This window comes from Bombina bombina, chromosome 4, assembly GCF_027579735.1.
Source record: "Bombina bombina isolate aBomBom1 chromosome 4, aBomBom1.pri, whole genome shotgun sequence".
Classification (NCBI taxonomy): domain Eukaryota; kingdom Metazoa; phylum Chordata; class Amphibia; order Anura; family Bombinatoridae; genus Bombina; species Bombina bombina.
In genome coordinates this window covers 954,632,038-954,651,382 of record NC_069502.1, presented here as the reverse complement: position 1 = coordinate 954,651,382, position 19,345 = coordinate 954,632,038, and the positions used below count along the sequence as shown (strand labels likewise).

The 19,345-nt window shown below is 40.7% G+C and overlaps 1 protein-coding gene across 2 annotated transcripts in view; it reads right to left on the bottom strand.

Moving 5' to 3' along the window:
• Nucleotides 1-19,345, bottom strand: part of NINL (ninein like) — a 373,652-nt gene that overhangs the window by 11,333 nt on the left and 342,974 nt on the right. For both annotated transcript variants that reach the window (XM_053711960.1, XM_053711961.1), the window contains 2 exons: nt 17,934-18,140; nt 7,807-7,920 (listed from right to left, as the gene is read on the bottom strand). In XM_053711960.1, the coding sequence (XP_053567935.1) occupies nt 7,807-7,920; nt 17,934-18,140 (321 nt within the window). The remainder of the gene's footprint in view (nt 1-7,806; nt 7,921-17,933; nt 18,141-19,345) is intronic.

The following is a 19,345-nucleotide window of genomic DNA, read 5'->3' as shown; positions in this document are numbered from 1 at the left end:
TAGATGAACTAAGGTTCTCTTCAAGCGACTCAATCCAAAATGCTGCCGCAGCCGTAATCGGCGCGATACATGCAAGGGGTTGTAATATAAAACCTTGTTGAACAAACATTTTCTTAAGGTAACCCTCTAATTTTTTATCCATTGGATCTGAGAAAGCACAGCTATCCTCCACCGGGATAGTGGTACGCTTAGCTAAAGTAGAAACTGCTCCCTCCACCTTGGGGACCGTTTGCCATAAGTCCCGAGTGGTGGCGTCTATTGGAAACATCTTTCTAAATATTGGAGGGGGTGAGAACGGCACACCGGGTCTATCCCACTCCTTAGTAACAATTTCAGTTAGTCTCTTAGGTATAGGAAAAACGTCAGTACTCGCCGGTACCGCAAAGTATTTATCCAACCTACACAGTTTCTCTGGTATTGCAACGGTGTTACAATCGTTGAGAGCTGCTAAGACCTCCCCTAGTAATACACGGAGGTTCTCCAATTTAAATTTAAAATTTGAAATATCTGAGTCCAATCTGTTTGGATCAGAACCGTCACCCACAGAATGAAGCTCTCCGTCCTCATGCTCTGCGAGCTGTGACGCAGTATCAGACATGGCCCTAGCATTGTCAGCGCACTCTGTTCTCACCCCAGAGTGATCACGCTTGCCTCTTAGTTCTGGTAATTTAGACAAAACTTCAGTCATAACAGTAGCCATATCTTGTAATGTTATCTGTAATGGCCGCCCAGATGTACTAGGCGCCAAAATATCACGCACCTCCCGGGCGGGAGATGCAGGTACTGCTGCGTGAGGCGAGTTAGTCGGCATAACTCTCCCCTCGCTGTTTGGTGAAATTTGTTCACATTGTGCAGATTGACTTTTATTTAAAGTAGCATCAATACAGTTAGTACATAAATTTCTATTGGGCTCCACCTTGGCATTGGAACAAATGACACAGATATCTTCCTCTGAGTCAGACATGTTTAACACACTAGCAAAAAAACTTACAACTTGGTTATAATCCTTTTTTAGCAAAAAACGTACTGTGCCTCAAAGAGGTACTAACGATTAAATGACAGTTGAAATAGTGAACTGAAAAACAGTTATAGCATCAAACTTTAAAACAACAAAACTTTTAGCAAAGGTTTGTTCCCATTAGTAAAATAACAATAATTAAATTTGACATAAAAAATACAAAGCAACGTTTTTATTCACAGTCACTATAAGAATTCTCACAGCTCTGCTGAGAGAATTTACCTCCCTTCAAAGAAGTTTGAAGACCCCTGAGATCTATCAGAGATGAACCGGATCATGCAGGAAAAATAAAAGTAACTGACTGGTATTTTTTGATGCGTAGCAAAGAGCGCCAAAACGGCCCCTCCCTCTCCCACACAGCAGTGAAGAGAAACGAAACTGTCACAAATAAAGCCAAAAAACTGCCAAGTGGAAAATAATGCCCAAATATTTATTCACACAGTACCTCAGCAATGTAAACGATTCTACATTCCAGCAAAAACGTTTAACATGATAAATAGTTATTAAAAAGGATTAGTGACCTTTAACAGAGTAGTTCCGGTGAAATACCATCCCCAGAATACTGAAGTGTATACATACATGTCATTTTAACGGTATGGCAGGATTTTTTCATCAATTCCATTCAGAAAATAAAAACTGCTACATACCTCAATGCAGATTCCTCTGCCCGCTGTCCCCTGATCTGAAGCCTTTACCTCCCTCAGATGGCCGAGAACAGCAATATGATCTTAACTACTCCGGTTAAAATCATAGTAAAAAACTCTGACAGATTCTTCCTCAAACTCTGCCAGAGAAGTAATAACACGCTCCGGTGTTATTTTAAAATAACAAACTTTTGATTGAAGTCATAAAAACTAAGTATAATCACCAAGTCCTCTCACACATCCTATCTAGTCGTTGGGTGCAAGAGAATGACTGGGACTGACGTAGAGGGGAGGAGCTATATGCAGCTCTGCTGGGTGAATCCTCTTGCATTTCCTGTTGGGGAGGAGTTATATCCCAGAAGTAATGATGACCCGTGGACTGATCACACATAACAGAAGAAATATATATATATATATATATATATCTATATCTATATCTATATCTATATCTATCTATAGACACATAAATATATACAGATAGATAGAAGATAAATAGATATAGTGTATTATTTAAATATAATTCATTCCTAATGGAATATTAGTATGATTGAAAGGTTCACATATTATTTGTCTTTCTAATTTTGATGCTGTGTTGTAAAAATAACCATATGCCCAGAATGTGTTCCAGAGACTGGGTAGGTGTAAGAGCTTGGTGCTGTAATATGTATAATAAACTATGGATAAGTCTAAATTATACTATTACTTTCAAATGGGTGCGTTTTGATTGCAGAACTGAGTGGGCGGAGCAGTTGAACAGTAGGTCATCAATACTCCAGTAACCCGCTTGCTTGCTCTGCTGCAAAGTGTCCCTGGAATTTCTTTTGAAATGTTGGCAACTATGTAGCTCCCAGAATTTTTACAAACAGCCTTAACCCCTTAACGACCAAGGACGTACGCCACACGTCCTCAAAAAAAATGCAGTTAATGACCGAGGACGTGTGGCGTACGTCCTTGGTCTGGAAAGCAGCTGGAAGCGATCCTGCTCGCTTCCAGCTGCTTTCCGGTTATTGCAGTGATGCCTCGATATGGAGGCATCCTGCAATAACCCCCCTTGGCCATCCGATGCAGAGAGAGCCACTCTGTGGCCCTCTCTGCACAGGACATCGATGGCCGGTATCGTTGGTGGGTGGGAGCTTACTTGGGAGGCGGGTGGGCGGCCATCGGTGCTCAGTGTGAAGTGGAGGGGGGCGGGATCGGGGGCGGGATCCACGGGGGCGCGCACGGGAGCGTGCGCGTGCACGGGGGGTGGCGGGCGGGCGCGTGCACGGGGCGGGAGCGGGTGGGAACCGCTACACTACAGAAAAAAATAAAGTGAAAAGTAAAAAAAAATAACTAAGTGTAATTATTACAAATGTAATCTATGGGATCTGTAAGGGGTTGGGGGTTGGTCTTGGTGGGGGGGGGAAGCTACACTACAGAAAAGGGCATTTTTTAAAACAAAAGGCACATTTTTTTACAAAACTGGGTACTGGCAGACAGCTGCCAGTACCCAAGATGGCGCCCATTAAGGCAGAGGGGAAGGGTTAGAGAGCTGTTTGGTGGGGGATCAGTGAGGTTGGGGTCTAAGGGGGGATCCTACACATCAGCATATGTAAATATGCTTTTTTTTTTGTTAAAAGGGCCAAATACCTTTTATTTTAGTACTGGCAGAGTTTCTGCCAGTACTTAAGATGGCAGGGACAATTGTGGGGTGGGGGAGGGAAGAGAGCTGTTTGGGAGGGATCAGGGGGTCTGATGTTTCAGGTGGGAGGCTGAGCTCTACACTAAAGCTAAAATTAACCCTGCAAGCTCCCTACAAGCTACATAATTAACCCCTTCACTGCTAGCCATAATACACGTGTGATGCGCAGCGGCATTTAGAGGCCTTCTAATTACCAAAAAGCAATGCCAAAGCCATATATGTCTGCTATTTCTGAACAAAGGGGATCCCAGAGAAGCATTTACAACCATTTGTGCCATAATTGCACAAGCTGTTTGTAAATAATTTCAGCGAGAAACCTAAAATTGAGAAAAAATTAACGTTTTTTTTAATTTGATCGCATTTGGCGGTGAAATGGTGGCATGAAATATACCAAAATTGGCCTAGATCAATACTTGGGGTTGTCTACTACACTACACTAAAGCTAAAACTACCCCAAAAAGCTCCCTACATGCTCCCTAATTAACCCCTTCACTGCTGGGCATAATACACGTTTGGTGCGCAGTGGCATTTAGCGGCCTTCTAATTACCAAAAAGCAACGCCAAAGTCATATATGTCTGCTATTTCTGAACAAAGGGGATCCCAGAGAAGAATTTACAACCATTTATGCCATAATTGCACAAGCTGTTTGTAAATAATTTAAGTTAGAAACCAAAAGTTTGTGAAGAAATTTGTGAAAAGTGAACGATTTTTTGTATTTGATTGCATTTGGCGGTGAAATGGTGGCATGAAATATACCAAAATGGGCCTAGATCAATACTTTGGGTTGTCTACTAAAAAAAGATATATACATGTCAAGGGATATTCAGAGATTCCTGAAAGATATTAATGTTCTAATGTAACTAGCGCTAATTTTGAAAAGAAATGGTTTGGAAATAGCAAAGTGCTACTTGTATTTATGGCCCTATAGTTTACAAAAAAAGTAAAAAACATGTAAACATTGGGTATTTCTAAACTCAGGACAAAATTTAGAAACTATTTAGCATGGGTGTTTTTTGATGGTTGTAGATGTGTAACAGATTTTGGGGGTCTAAGTTAGAAAAAGTGTGTTTTTTTCAATTTTTTCCTCATATTTTATAATTTTTTATAGTAAATTATAAGATATGATGAAAATAATGGTATCTTTAGAAAGTCCATTTAATGGCGAGAAAAACGGTATATAATATGTGTGGGTACAGTAAATGAGTAAGCGGAAAATTACAGCTAAACACAAACACCTCAAAAATGTAAAAATTGCCTTGGTCCCAAACGGACAGAAAATGGAAAAGTGCTGTGGTCATTAAGGGGTTAAACTGAAAACTTAGAAACTGGTAGTGGTCCTTGAGGATATAAATATTAAGGAAAGTAGCTTTCAAATCTATCATGAACATAAATGAACCCTAAAGAATTAGAGTACACAGATTCCAACTTGCAAGTAGGATCTTAGAGAAACTTGATTAAGGTTTTGAGATCCAGAATAGGACTTAAAAATCTAAACTTTGTGAAAAAGAGGATATTTTCCTTTAGACTTTATGACTTGAAGAAGAAAGCTCCTATATCCTCCAGTCACCGCAGTAAAAAAATGCCATCCAAACCAAGGTAAAATAAAGCCTTTCCCAGAAAAGGCAGAGCTAAAAAATCTAGCATAAGGACCACATCTGCAGACCATACACAGAGCTCAATTCACAGCTGTTTAGCATATGGCTAAAGTGGTAATCACCATGTCAACTTTCAAAAAGATTCCCAAAGCTCTACAAAGAAACTAATAAAGAGAACATATTTTAAAAAAACATAGAAAAACTGAGTAAAGTAAAATCCTGGCGAGGCCTATTCCAAGGAAGTAATTTACAAAATGGACTCAGGAACAGAGAATACATTTAGAGGTTTAGGAAAAGAAGAGAAAAACAAATACAATTAATTGATAGATTTTTCTTCAGCTGATTTAGGGTATTGGACACCTAAAATGCTTACAGGGACCCAGATTTTTTCTTTCACGGTTCAAATAGAGAGTAGTAATAACTTTATTATTTACTTCTATTATCATTTTTTTTGTTTCATATCCCTTTTAAACCTCCCTCACCAATGAACTATGATGTAGAATCTTAATCATAATACAGTAGACCCAGAAACTTGAGGATTATTAAACTTTTGATCATCAGAAATTATCTTCTCCTCATCTGAGGAGAGTAAACATCTATAAGTGCATCATTAATTGGACTGAATCTGATCCATTAAGAATCAACAAAACCAGATGAAATAAAAGTAAAATGAGTTACAGTAGTAATTGTTGAGAGCACCAAATCTCCAAATCCTGGAGCAAATCTGTAACACTACTTTTCACATTAGAATCAAAGAAAGGACAGAATACTTTAGAGAAAACATAGCATTAGGTTGGGAAGAATGTATTATATAATCCATACAGACACTGTAAAGCTAAACTTGCAAAATATACTTTAGAATTTAATAAAAGATTAGAGGGTCTGCTCTCTAAAAGATCTATATATAAATACATGAGGACAGTTCTAATATGCGCCATTATGCAAAACATCATAATAAAGACAGAGAAATGTCAAAACCACTAATTCAACTTTACTGTGCAAAGAAAACAAATACAACAGTAAATAATTTTGAAGGTATGTAAATGGGACTTTAATGATAAAATCAAAGAATAAAGGAGAATCAATAATAGTAAGGGATAAGGACCCTCTTCTGAGATACTATATATATATATATATATATATATATATATATATATAAAAACAAGCAAAACTTATTAAACAAAATATAATTGAACAACAGCCAATGCTTCAGTGTGCAAAACAATGGCAAAAAGTCGGAGGTTAACTGTGGCGCTGTCAAACCGCTGCCTTATATAGGTAACAGTAAATTTGACGGTAAGCATGCTAACTGGCAGACAAGCGATGTGGTAGTGCACAAAGAGGGTCCCCATATACTCAATGTGCCCTACATACACCAGACTAAACTTAAGTAAACAAAGTCTAGAAATAAGGTGGTACTGTCTGAAACAAATGTGTTTCCTGGCTATGATGTAACTCTGAATGATGTATCAGCTAATAGCCCTTGGGCTATGTGAGTGCATAAAAATGTTTTCCCCCCCTCCCACTTACTTGTACCCACTCTACCGTGCTTAATAGCTGCAGAGAAGACAGCTTCCAGTAGTGAGCCGATCCAGTGCTGTGCAAGCAAACAACAGAGTATATTACAGAGGAGTACAATCATGATGACTTTACAGGTCCCCACAACACCTGTAACACGCTAACCCAACATAAGGAGGCTAAGGGACGCGTTCCTGCGACACCTGTACCAGAGGGTGTTTTTCTGTCACTGAGAAGAAAATGGGTCGGAAAACCCCTTTTGTTTATGAAGAATCTGGAACACCTCTATTCTTCACCCTCCTCCTTTGGAGGCACAGATAAGACTAGGATACCAGAGAGGTAAGAGGGATTAAAAGGTTGTGGAATGTTGGGTGTCTTTGCCTCCTCCAAATGGCCAGGAGTTGAATCCCACAGGTTATGGCTAGTGGAACCTCAACCCTTTATCAAATTAAATACTACTGTGATTTATTTTTAATTTCACATCAGGAATTGGATTTATAAAGTTGTGTATTATTAATTTTACATTGACATTTAAATTAAATATAACAAGTCAAATTTGTACTAGTTTCTGTTTATTTATTGGATATGTGTTTAATGCTTTGTATACACTTGGAAAGTACTATATATACACCAACCATATTTCAGCATTACTAAGCAATAAAAAGCAGATATTGGCCAAAACATGTAAGTTTAATTACAAATAGGAAGTAGTTGCCACTCATTTGTTTAGATCTATGAGGAAGCAGGTTCCTGAAACTCAGTGCTTCAATAAACTGATCCCATTTTAAGCTAATACTAGGGATGTGCAAATATTTGGAATCCGACATTTGGCTTAATTCTGTGCCAGATTCACTAAAGTAAAAGTTACACAAATATCTGGATTTTGAGATTAAAGTAAAATATATTCATTTTTTTAGTGAAGGTCTGTGCACCACAATCAACAGCAGAAGATGATAAAAATGTATTAAACTGCACGCATTACATTAACCGTAATCCTTATGCAAGGATTTTTAAAGGGACATTAAACACTAAATAAATTCTAGATAGAATGATGCATTCAAAGATTAGTCTGAGAATAATATGTAGATTTATTGTTTTAAAGTTTCAATTTTATTGACAAAATAAAGTTTGTGTCTATAAAACAATGAGAGCTGCCATGTTGTAATTTAGGTTACCTTCTATGCTGTGGCCAATAAGGGACAGTTATAAATAGGTCACTAGACTGTGCAGCCAATGGCTGTGTGAAATATAACAGTGTTCTGCACTCCCATTTCTAACATTTCAGAATGGAATTACAGGATGGGGACAAAATAAATAATCCAAATACATCCATGGACGTTTCTACTCACTTGCTCCTTCAGCTGATTGACCTTTTCCTGCAGCATCATTCGGATGTTCTTCAAATTCATTTCCACATCTTCCATCCTTTCTTCCATTCTTCGCAGAACCTTCTCATACTCTTCCTTTTTATTATAAATAAACACATTTTAAATATGAGGTTATGTGCTTGCCAAATCACAATGTGCTTACTTTCTAAAATAGCAAAAGAAAACACCTAGTACAGTTTAGGACTGCTAACCAGTGACGTGCCGTCATAGGAGGCAGGGGAGGCAGTGCCTCCCCTGTCCTATGTGTGTAATTACACTTAATTTATAATGTTAAAATATATATATATTTTTTAATTTTACATATACATTTTTTTTTTTAATGTAACTGAAGGTACCCCCCTGACCCCCCCATCCCCACTGCCAGTCACACTAGAGACTGCGCCATTCAGTGGCACTTAAGTCTCTGTGACCCATACCGTTCTTGAATCCTTATAGAGGCTGCTCTCTAAGCAGCTGCCGGAGTGTGACGTTTCAGAGACTGAGAGCTCAGCTCACTGCTCTATGTCTTAGAGACTGCGCCACCCAGTGGCACTTAAGTCTCATTGCGGCCCAAATAGTTCCTATTAGAGGCTGCTCTCTAAGCAGCTGCCGGTGTGTGACGTGTCAGAGGAGGCTCAGATCTCAATGCTCTTGGAGGCGTGTTCCAGACGACTGGCGGGAATCAAGAAGAGCGGAGAAGACACTGTGACAGAAGAGCTGTGTGCTGAGATGGACCTGCCCTGGATGATGTTTCTGGTAAGTAAAGTATTTTTTCCCCTGTTTGTGAGCCGGCACAGCAGCATGTGTAAGGGCAGGGCAGTGCAGTCAGCAGTGCGCACACCACACATTATGGAATGGATGTGATTGTGCACACAGTGAAGGCAGAGGTTAAGTGTGTTTTAACATTACATCTGGGGTGGGGTGGCAGGGCTGTCTCTGCTCTAGCTATCAGGGTTAGGGTTTGTATCGATTGTTGGCAGCCATGGGGTTAATAGCCTAATATTTAACAGCTTTAGCCTGCAAGCCGCTCTATATCTATATGGGAGCCCGAGGTCACGTGGGAGGGGCTGCTGGGCTGCATTTTTATTTATCTTGGGCTACTTTCTAAATACACGCTTCTCCTACACACTGACCATGCATGAGGAAAAGAGAGTCGTCATCTGCAGTCACATGATCATCCCACTGCTTCCAAAGTATCTGCCCTTGGGATTGTTTAAAAGTGTAAAAGTGCTACTGTTTAACATCCCATCTCGTACTTCTTTAGAAGGCTGGAGGTCGCAAAAACAGGGCAGCCTTGTGCCTGACATTCAGATGTTAAAAACAGTAGCACTTTTACACTTTTAAACAAACGCAATCACAAATACCTTGGAAGCAGTGGGATGTGACTGCAGATGATGACTCTTTTCCTCATGCCTGACCGATCAGTACTGCATACCATGTCAGGCTGCTGTAAACAGTGAGGTCTTAGGGGAGTTTTAAGCACTCTAATGCTGTATGAGAATAGAGCCAGGGAAGAAGTGCAGCAGTGAGTGCAGATGAAGGACTGTATTTTCCTCATGCCTGACCTATAAGTACTGCATACAATGTCAGGCTGTTGATATTGCTGCTTCTGCCAGTGCCAGCCCCTGACTATATGATTTGCCAACTTCCAGAAGTTACAGAGGATAATTGTAGTCTAAGTGAGTAAAATAATAAAAAAATACAAAGCATTCCTTCCTGGCATTCCCTATAAAGAGCTATACTGTATCTGGCTATACTGCTAGTAAAAAAAAGCAAAAAAGCAAAATCAAGACTACTTATAAAGTTGCAAAGGCTATTAGTTATTCTGCTATATGCCTTTTATAATGTGGAAATAAATTAAAACTTGTAATATTACATAGAAAACACACACATTCACATTATTTTAACAAACACACAGAGTAGCATTCATAAGTGAAAACATCAACAATGATTTGTTGATTAGTTAGAGCAGGAGCTGTGTTTTTTGAAGCAGTAAGCTGTTTTTTAGTTAATCTTTAGTGAGTTATGTATTGACAGCAGCACTATTTAATGGTAACATAACTGTTCATCCACTATCAGATTAATGTTAGAATGCCAGCATTTGTTTTATGTCATGCTCCTGCAATATTTGATAAAAAGTAAACCATTTGCCTGCACTGTTTTTTTTTTTTTTTTAAATGTTAGAGCAATATGCCACTAATTACCTCTATATATCTATGCATCTGCCCACTTTACAGTGCTTAAATGAGGAATGGGTGGGGGAGGCAGAACACTGTATTGCCCTTCAACCTCTGCTATGAAATGACCTGGGGGAGAAAAAAAGAAAGCACTCACCTATTCAGCACTGTGCGTTATGAACCTGCCATGTCTGCAATGTAAAGTATGTTATTCCCTCCCTGTATACTACATTATACTGATCTGTCCGTTATTATGTCAGTAAAATAAACATTAAACATTTTTAGACAGATTTAAGTTTAAACTAATTTTCAATTTACTGCTATTATCAAATTTGCTTTGTACTCTTGATATTTCTTTTGAAGTGTAAGCTCTGGAGCAGGAATGCACTACTGGGAGCTAGCTGAACACATGGGTGAGCCAATGACAAGAGACATATGTGCAGCTACTAATCACCAGCTAGCTCCCAGTAGTGCATTCCTGCTCTGGAGCTTACCTAGGTATGTTCTTCAACTCAAGATGCCAAGAGAACAAAGCAAATGTGATATTTGGGTGTATGTAGTAAGCAGCATGTGTAAATATATTATGGGCAAGTACTGTATGTTTTAGTGAGCTAGTCGTGTGTGTGTTATTGAGAAGTGTTTGAGTGTGTCAGTGAGCAGAGTGTGTGTGTAGTGTGTGTGTCCTTGAGCAGAGTGTGTGTGCTGTGTGTGTATATACTGTGTATATATGTGCGTGTGTGTATGTTTCTTGGGAGTATTATAGTCACTGCCTCACCAACCTCTGACCTCACTGCACGTCACTGCTGCTAACTAATATGGGATTTGGAGACACTAAAGTATTTTGTAAAAATAAGGCCAGATAGCGATGAACTCAAGATCATTCTCATGCTTTAAACAAAATGATAGTATACAGTCCTTACCAGGTAGGAGTTTTACAGATCTACATTAGCCACCAATCAGCAAGCACTACCCAGGGTTCCGAACCGAAAATGGGCCAGCTTCTAAGCTTACATTCCTGATTTTTTAAATAAAGATACCAAGAGAATGAAGAAAATTTGATAACAGGAGTACATTAATAGTTGCTAGGTACAGTCTAGTCCAAATTAAACTTTCATGATTTAGATAGAGCATGCAATTTTAAACAACTTTCCAATTTACTTTTAGCATCAAATTTGCTTTGTTCTCTTGGTATTCTTAGTTAAAAGCTAAACCTAGGTAGGCTCGTATGCTAATTTCTAAGCCCTTGAAGGCCGCCTCTTATCAGAATCCATGACAGTTGTTCACAGCTAGAGGGCGTTAGTTCATGTGTGTCATATAGATAACATTGTGCTCATGCCTGTGGAGTTACTTGTGAGAGGGCACTGATTGGCTAAAATGCAAGTCTGTCAAAAGAACTGAAATAAGGGGGCAGTCTCCAGAGGTTTAGATACAAGGTAATCACAGAGGTAAAAAGTGTATTAATATAACTGTGTTGGTTATGCAAAAATGGGGAATGGATAATAAAGGGATTATCTATCATTTCAAACAATACAAATTCTGGAGTAGACTCTCCCTTTAAAATTGCATGCTCTATCTGAAACACGAAAGAATAAAATTGTGTTTCATATCCCTTTAAATAACTATTTTACTTCTATTATCAAATTTGCTTTGTTCTTTTAGTATCATTTATTGAAGAAGCAGCACTATACTACTTAGAGCTAGCTGAACATATCAGATGAGCCAGTGACAAGAAGCATATATGTGCAGCCACCAATCGGCAGCTAGCACCCATTAATGCATTGCTGGTCCTGAGCCTACCTAAGAATTCATTTCAACAAGGGATACCAAGAGAACAAACCAATTTCAATAATAGAAGCAAAATGAAAAATTGTTTAAAATTGCATGCTCTATCTGAATCAAGAAAAGACAACATGATGGTTTCATGTCCCTTTAAATCAGACATCCTCAAACTCAGCCCTCCAGAGGTATTAGAACTAAATTTCCCATGATGCTCAGCCAGCTGATATGCTGGCTGAGCATCATGGGAAATGTAATTCCAAAAACCTCTGGAGGGCCGAGTTTAAGGATGTCTGCTTTCAAATAATTCGGGCAAAAAGATGATCAATTTAGCATGGTAAAAAAGGTACACTGCACATTCATTGCATATTTTCATAAATTGTGTTTCCCCTTCAATTATTTATAATTAAAGGGACATGATGGGTAAAACAGATCATGCTATTTTAGGAGACCGTTCAATTTACTTCTATTCTAAAATTAATTTTGTTCTCATGGTATCCTTTAGTTGAAAAGCACAACTAGGTAGGCTCAGGAGCAGCAATCAGCTACTGGGAGCTAGCTGCGCATATATGCCACTTGTCATTGGCTCACTGAATGTTTTCAGCAAGCTCCCAGTTGTGCATTGCTGCTTTAGAGCTGAATTTAACTACCTATATAACTCCTTTGCACGTAGCTATCTATATATGCAAGCAATGGCACAATAATAAAATGCTCTTTACATGAGGGTACAAACATAAATATAAAATGAGTAAGTCTCTAGTATAGATATGTGTCACATACCTAGATGTAGCCTTCTCTAAATTCAAGTACATATTATCTGTTCCTTAATTGTTATAAATGAACATGGTATATGCATTGTGACCTTAAAATATCAATGTTCCATTGTACGCACTGTATGTATACAAGAGATACCATGTTTTTGTGCAATACAGTGTATGAACAGGGGGTGACTATTGCATTTGCAGTGTGTGTGCAGGTGATACTGTGTGCTAGTATGATACTGTGTCTGTATGTGCAGGGGGTGACACTGGCAGTGTGTGTACAGGTGATACTATGTGTTAGTGTGATACTGTGTCTGTATGAGCAGGGGGTGACATTAGCAGTGTGTGTGCAGGTGATACCATGTGTTAGTGTGATACTGTGTCTGTATGTGCAGGGGTGACACTGGCAGTGTGTGTGCAGGTGATACCATGTGTTAGTGTGATACTGTGTCTGTATGTGCAGGGGTGACACTGGCAGTGTGTGTGCAGGTGATACTATGTGTTAGTGTGATACTGTGCCTGTGTGAGCAGGAGGTGACACTGGCAGTGTGTGTGCAGAGGATACTATGTGTTAGTGTGATACTGTGTCTGTATGAGCAAGGGGTGACATTAGCAGTGCGTGTGCAGGTGATACCATGTGTTAGTGTGATACTGTGCCTGTATGTGCAGGGGGTGACACTGGCAGTGTGTGTACAGAGGATACTATGTGTTAGTGTGATGCTGTGTCTGTATGTGCAGGGGGTGACACTGGCAGTGTGTATACAGAGGATACTATGTGTTAGTGTGATGCTGTGTCTGTATGAGCAGGGGTGACACTAGCAGTGTGTGTGCAGGTGATACTATGTGTTTGTGTGATACTGTGTCTGTATGTGCAGGGGGTGACACTGGCAGTGTGTGTACAGAGGATACTATGTGTTAGTGTGATACTGTGTCTGTATGAGCAGGGGGTGACACTGGCAGTGTGTGTACAGGTGATACTATGTGTTAGTGTGATACTGTGTCTGTATGTGCAGGGGGTGACACTGGCAGTGTGTGTGCAGGTGATACTATGTGTTAGTGTGATACTGTGTGTGAGCAGGAGGTGACACTGGCAGTGTGTGTGCAGGTGATACTATGTGTTAGTGTGATACTGTGTCTGTATGAGCAGGGGTGACACTGGTAGTGTGTGTGCAGGCGATACCCTGTGTTAGTGTGATACTGTGTTTGTATGAGCAGGGGTGACGTTGGCATTAAGTGTACAGGTGATACTATGTGCTAGTGTGATACTGTGTCTGTATGAGCAGGGGTGACATTGGCATTAAGTGTACAGGTGATAATATGTGTTAGTGTGATACTGTGTCTGTATGAGCAGGGGGTGACACTGGCAGTGTGTGTACAGGTGATACTATGTGTTAGTGTGATACTGTGTCTGTATGTGCAGGGGGTGACACTGGCAGTGTGTGTGCAGGTGATACTATGTGTTAGTGTGATACTGTGTCTGTATGAGCAGGGGGTGACACTGGCAGTGTGTGTGCAGGTGATACTATGTGTTAGTGTGATACTGTGTCTGTATGTGCAGGGGTGACACTAGCAGTGTGTGTGCAGGTGATACTATGTGTTAGTGTGATACTGTGTCTGTATGTGCAGGGATGACACTGGCAGTGTGTGTTCAGGTGGTACTATGTGTTAGTGTGATACTGTGTCTGTATGTGCAGAGATGACACTGGCAGTGTGTGTACAGATGATACTATGTGCTAGTGTGACACTGTGTCTGTATTAGCAGGGGTGACGTTGGCATTAAGTGTACAGGTGATACCATGTGCTAGTGTGATACTGTGTCTGTATGTGCAGGGATGACACTGGCAGTGTATGTGCAGGTGATACTATGTGTTAGTGTGATACTGTGTCTGTATGTGCAGGGGGTGACACTGGCAGTGTGTGTGCAGGTGATACTATGTGCTAGTGTGACACTGTGACTGTATGAGCAGGGGTGACGTTGGCATTAAGTGTGCAGGTGATACCATGTGTTAGTGTGATACTGTGTCTGTATGTGCAGGGATGACACTGGCAGTGTGTGTGCAGGTGATACTATGTGTTAGTGTGATACTGTGTCTGTATGTGCAGGGATGACACTGGCAGTGTGTGTACAGGTGATACTATGTGTTACTGTGCCTGTATGAGCAGGGGTGACATTGGCATTAAGTGTACAGGTGATACCATGTGCTAGTGTGATACTGTGCCTGTATGAGCAGGGGTGACGTTGGCATTAAGTGTACAGGTGATACCATGTGCTAGGGTGATACTGTGTCTGTATGAGCAGGAGTGATATTGGCATTAAGTGTACAGGTGATACTATGTGTTAGTGTGATACTGTGTCTGTATGTGCAGGGGGTGACATTGGCAGTGTATGTGCAGGTGATACTATGTGCTAGTGTGATACTGTGTCTGTATGAGCAGGGGTGACGTTGGCATTAAGTGTACAGGTGATACTATGTGCTAGTGTGATACTGTGTCTGTATGAGCAGGGGGTGACATTAGCAGTGTATGTACAGGTGATACTATGTGCTAGTGTGATACTGTGTCTGTATGAGCAGGGGTGACGTTGGCATTAAGTGTACAGGTGATACTATGTGCTAGTGTGATACTGTGTCTGTATGAGCAGGGGGTGACATTAGCAGTGTATGTACAGGTGATACTATGTGCTAGTGTGATACTGTGTCTGTATGAGCAGGGGTGACGTTGGCATTAAGTGTACAGGTGATACTATGTGCTAGTGTGATACTGTGTCTGTATGAGCAGGGGTGACGTTGGCATTAAGTGTACAGGTGATACTATGTGCTAGTGTGATACTGTGTCTGTATGAGCAGGGGTGACGTTGGCATTAAGTGTACAGGTGATACTATGTGCTAGTGTGATACTGTGTCTGTATGAGCAGGAGTGATATTGGCATTAAGTGTACAGGTGATACTATGTGCTAGTGTGACACTGTGTCTGTATGAGCAGGGGTGACATTGGCAGTGTGTGTACAGGTGATACTATGTGCTAGTGTGATACTGTGTCTGTATGTGCAGGGGTGACATTAGCAGTGTGTGTACAGGTGATACTATGTGCTAGTGTGACACTGTCTGTATGAGCAGGGGTGACGTTGGTATTAAGTGTACAGGTGATACTATGTGCTAGTGTGACACTGTCTGTATGAGCAGGGGTGACGTTGGCATTAAGTGTACAGGTGATACTATGTGCTAGTGTGATACTGTGTCTGTATGTGCAGGGGGTGACATTAGCAGTGTATGTACAGGTGATACTATGTGCTAGTGTGACACTGTGTCTGTATGAGCAGGGGTGACGTTGGTATTAAGTGTACAGGTGATACTATGTGCTAGTGTGACACTGTCTGTATGAGCAGGGGTGGCGTTGGTATTAAGTGTACAGGTGATACTATGTGCTAGTGTGACACTGTGTCTGTATGAGCAGGGGTGACGTTGGTATTAAGTGTACAGGTGATACTATGTGCTAGTGTGACACTGTCTGTATGAGCAGGGGTGACGTTGGTATTAAGTGTACAGGTGATACTATGTGCTAGTGTGACACTGTGTCTGTATGAGCAGGGGTGACGTTGGCATTAAGTGTACAGGTGATACTATGTGCTAGTGTGATACTGTGTCTGTATGAGCAGGGGTGACGTTGGCATTAAGTGTACAGGTGATACTATGTGCTAGTGTGATACTGTGTCTGTATGAGCAGGGGTGACATTGGCATTAAGTGTACAGGTGATACTATGTGTTAGTGTGATACTGTGTCTGTATGAGCAGGGGGTGACACTGGCAGTGTGTGTACAGGTGATACTATGTGTTAGTGTGATACTGTGTCTGTATGTGCAGGGGGTGACACTGGCAGTGTGTGTGCAGGTGATACTATGTGTTAGTGTGATACTGTGTCTGTATGAGCAGGGGGTGACACTGGCAGTGTGTGTGCAGGTGATACTATGTGTTAGTGTGATACTGTGTCTGTATGTGCAGGGGTGACACTAGCAGTGTGTGTGCAGGTGATACTATGTGTTAGTGTGATACTGTGTCTGTATGTGCAGGGATGACACTGGCAGTGTGTGTTCAGGTGGTACTATGTGTTAGTGTGATACTGTGTCTGTATGTGCAGAGATGACACTGGCAGTGTGTGTACAGATGATACTATGTGCTAGTGTGACACTGTGTCTGTATGAGCAGGGGTGACGTTGGCATTAAGTGTACAGGTGATACCATGTGCTAGTGTGATACTGTGTCTGTATGTGCAGGGATGACACTGGCAGTGTATGTGCAGGTGATACTATGTGTTAGTGTGATACTGTGTCTGTATGTGCAGGGGGTGACACTGGCAGTGTGTGTGCAGGTGATACTATGTGCTAGTGTGACACTGTGACTGTATGAGCAGGGGTGACGTTGGCATTAAGTGTGCAGGTGATACCATGTGTTAGTGTGATACTGTGTCTGTATGTGCAGGGGTGACACTGGCAGTGTGTGCAGGTGACACCGTGTGTTAGTGTGATACTGTGTCTGTATGAGCAGGGGGTGACACTGGCAGTGTGTGTGCAGGTGATACTATGTGCTAGTGTGACACTGTGTCTGTATGAGCAGGGGTGACGTTGGCATTAAGTGTACAGGTGATACTATGTGCTAGTGTGACACTGTGTCTGTATGAGCAGGGGTGACGTTGGCATTAAGTGTACAGTTGATACTATGGGCTAGTGTGATACTGTGTCTGTATGAGCAGGGGTGACGTTGGCATTAAGTGTACAGGTGATACTATGTGCTAGTGTGATACTGTGTCTGTATGTGCAGGGGTGACACTGGCAGTGTGTGTGCAGGTGATACTATGTGTTAGTGTGATACTGTGTCTGTATGAGCAGGGGTGACGTTGGCATTAAGTGTACAGGTGATACTATGTGCTAGTGTGACACTGTGTCTGTATGAGCAGGGGTGACACTGGCAGTGTGTGTGCAGGTGATACTATGTGTTAGTGTGATACTGTGTCTGTATGAGCAGGGGTGACGTTGGCATTAAGTGTACAGGTGATACTATGTGCTAGTGTGACACTGTGTCTGTATGAGCAGGGGTGACGTTGGCATTAAGTGTACAGTTGATACTATGGGCTAGTGTGATACTGTGTCTGTATGAGCAGGGGTGACGTTGGCATTAAGTGTACAGGTGATACTATGTGCTAGTGTGATACTGTGTCTGTATGTGCAGGGGTGACACTGGCAGTGTGTGTGCAGGTGATACTATGTGTTAGTGTGATACTGTGTCTGTATGAGCAGGGGTGACGTTGGCATTAAGTGTACAGGTGATACTATGTGCTAGTGTGACACTGTGTCTGTATGAGCAGGGGTGACGTTGGCATTAAGTGTACAGGTGATCTGTACCTGCTGCATAGCCAGCTGCCTGTTGGTCTGCTCAGCATGGAACCTCAACTTATCCTGCAGCACCTTCTGATGCTCCTCTTGAAGCCTCTTCTGTAGCTGAGACAGCTGCTCCTTAGGCACAGAGTTGCTGGCTTTCTCCTTAAGTTGCTGAAACTCTCGCATGTGCTGAGACTCCACAAGTGCCAGCTTGGTGTTTGCTTCCTGTAGCTGGAAAGTGACGTGAAAAGAATTGATAAAATCATGTATCATAAAGTTCACCTATAACCTCCATCACAGAACTTACTTAACATGCCTCAACCTTGGTAAAATACTAAGAAAATAAATAAAGATTTGCTGTGCATTGTTAATATTAGAAACAAACCCTCAATGGATACCTTCCTTAAAGGGGCATTGTGCCCAAATATTGAATCACTTGAAAGTGATGCAGCATATCTTGTTTGCCTGTTGGACAGTAATACAATAAGCAAACTTGTTTATAGAGTTAGCAATATGTTAATAAAAAAATAAAATTAAAATTTATTATGCACCATAAACACTCAATTTAACCTCAATTTAACTTTCCTTAAAAAACAAACAAAGTCTGTGGTGCATTCACGTTACTATATTATAGTATTAAAAAGAAAAAAAAGACAACGTTCACACAAATGCCTGTGAAGATAGTGATACAGGTCTGGCTGAAGGATCTTGTTTAGAACCCAGGGGAGACCCTTAAAGGGACATTAAACACTAGATAGAATGATGCCATCAAAGAAAAGATTAGCTTGAGAATAATGTGTATGTATTACTTAAAGTTTCATTATCTGTTTAAATATAGACAAAATAAGTGTAAAGTTTAGTGTCTTTAAAATAATGGGAGCCACCATGTTGTAACTTAGGTTACCTTCTCTGCTGTGACCAATTAGGGGCAGTTATACTAGAGAGTGCAGCCAATGGCTGTGTGATATAAAACAGTGTTCTGCACTTCCATTTCTAACAGGAACTGAAAAACTCCCAATTTCAGAATGGAAAAGGGAACAAAATAAATAATGAAAGTAAATTGCAGAGATTTATTTATATATATGATTCATCATTTCATATTACCATCTCAAAGTGTATAATGCTCCTTTAACTTTGTTATCAAACTGTTAGTCTTTCAGAACTACCTAAATGATTCATAGTCATCCCAACAATAATAATTACAAATGCAAAAAAATTCCAATCAGGAATAATATCAAAGATCTGATGTATTTTGTTGAGAAAAATGAGGAACAGTTACATTTGAGTTTCTGAACCTTCTCAGTAGTAAATACAAAACGTATAAAAGATTCATACATCAATTTAGATACAAGAAAAACTATTTATTGACTCATATTCGTGGTTAAAGGGATATGAAGCCCAAAAGCTGCATCCGTGTGACCTATGAGATAGCAAAA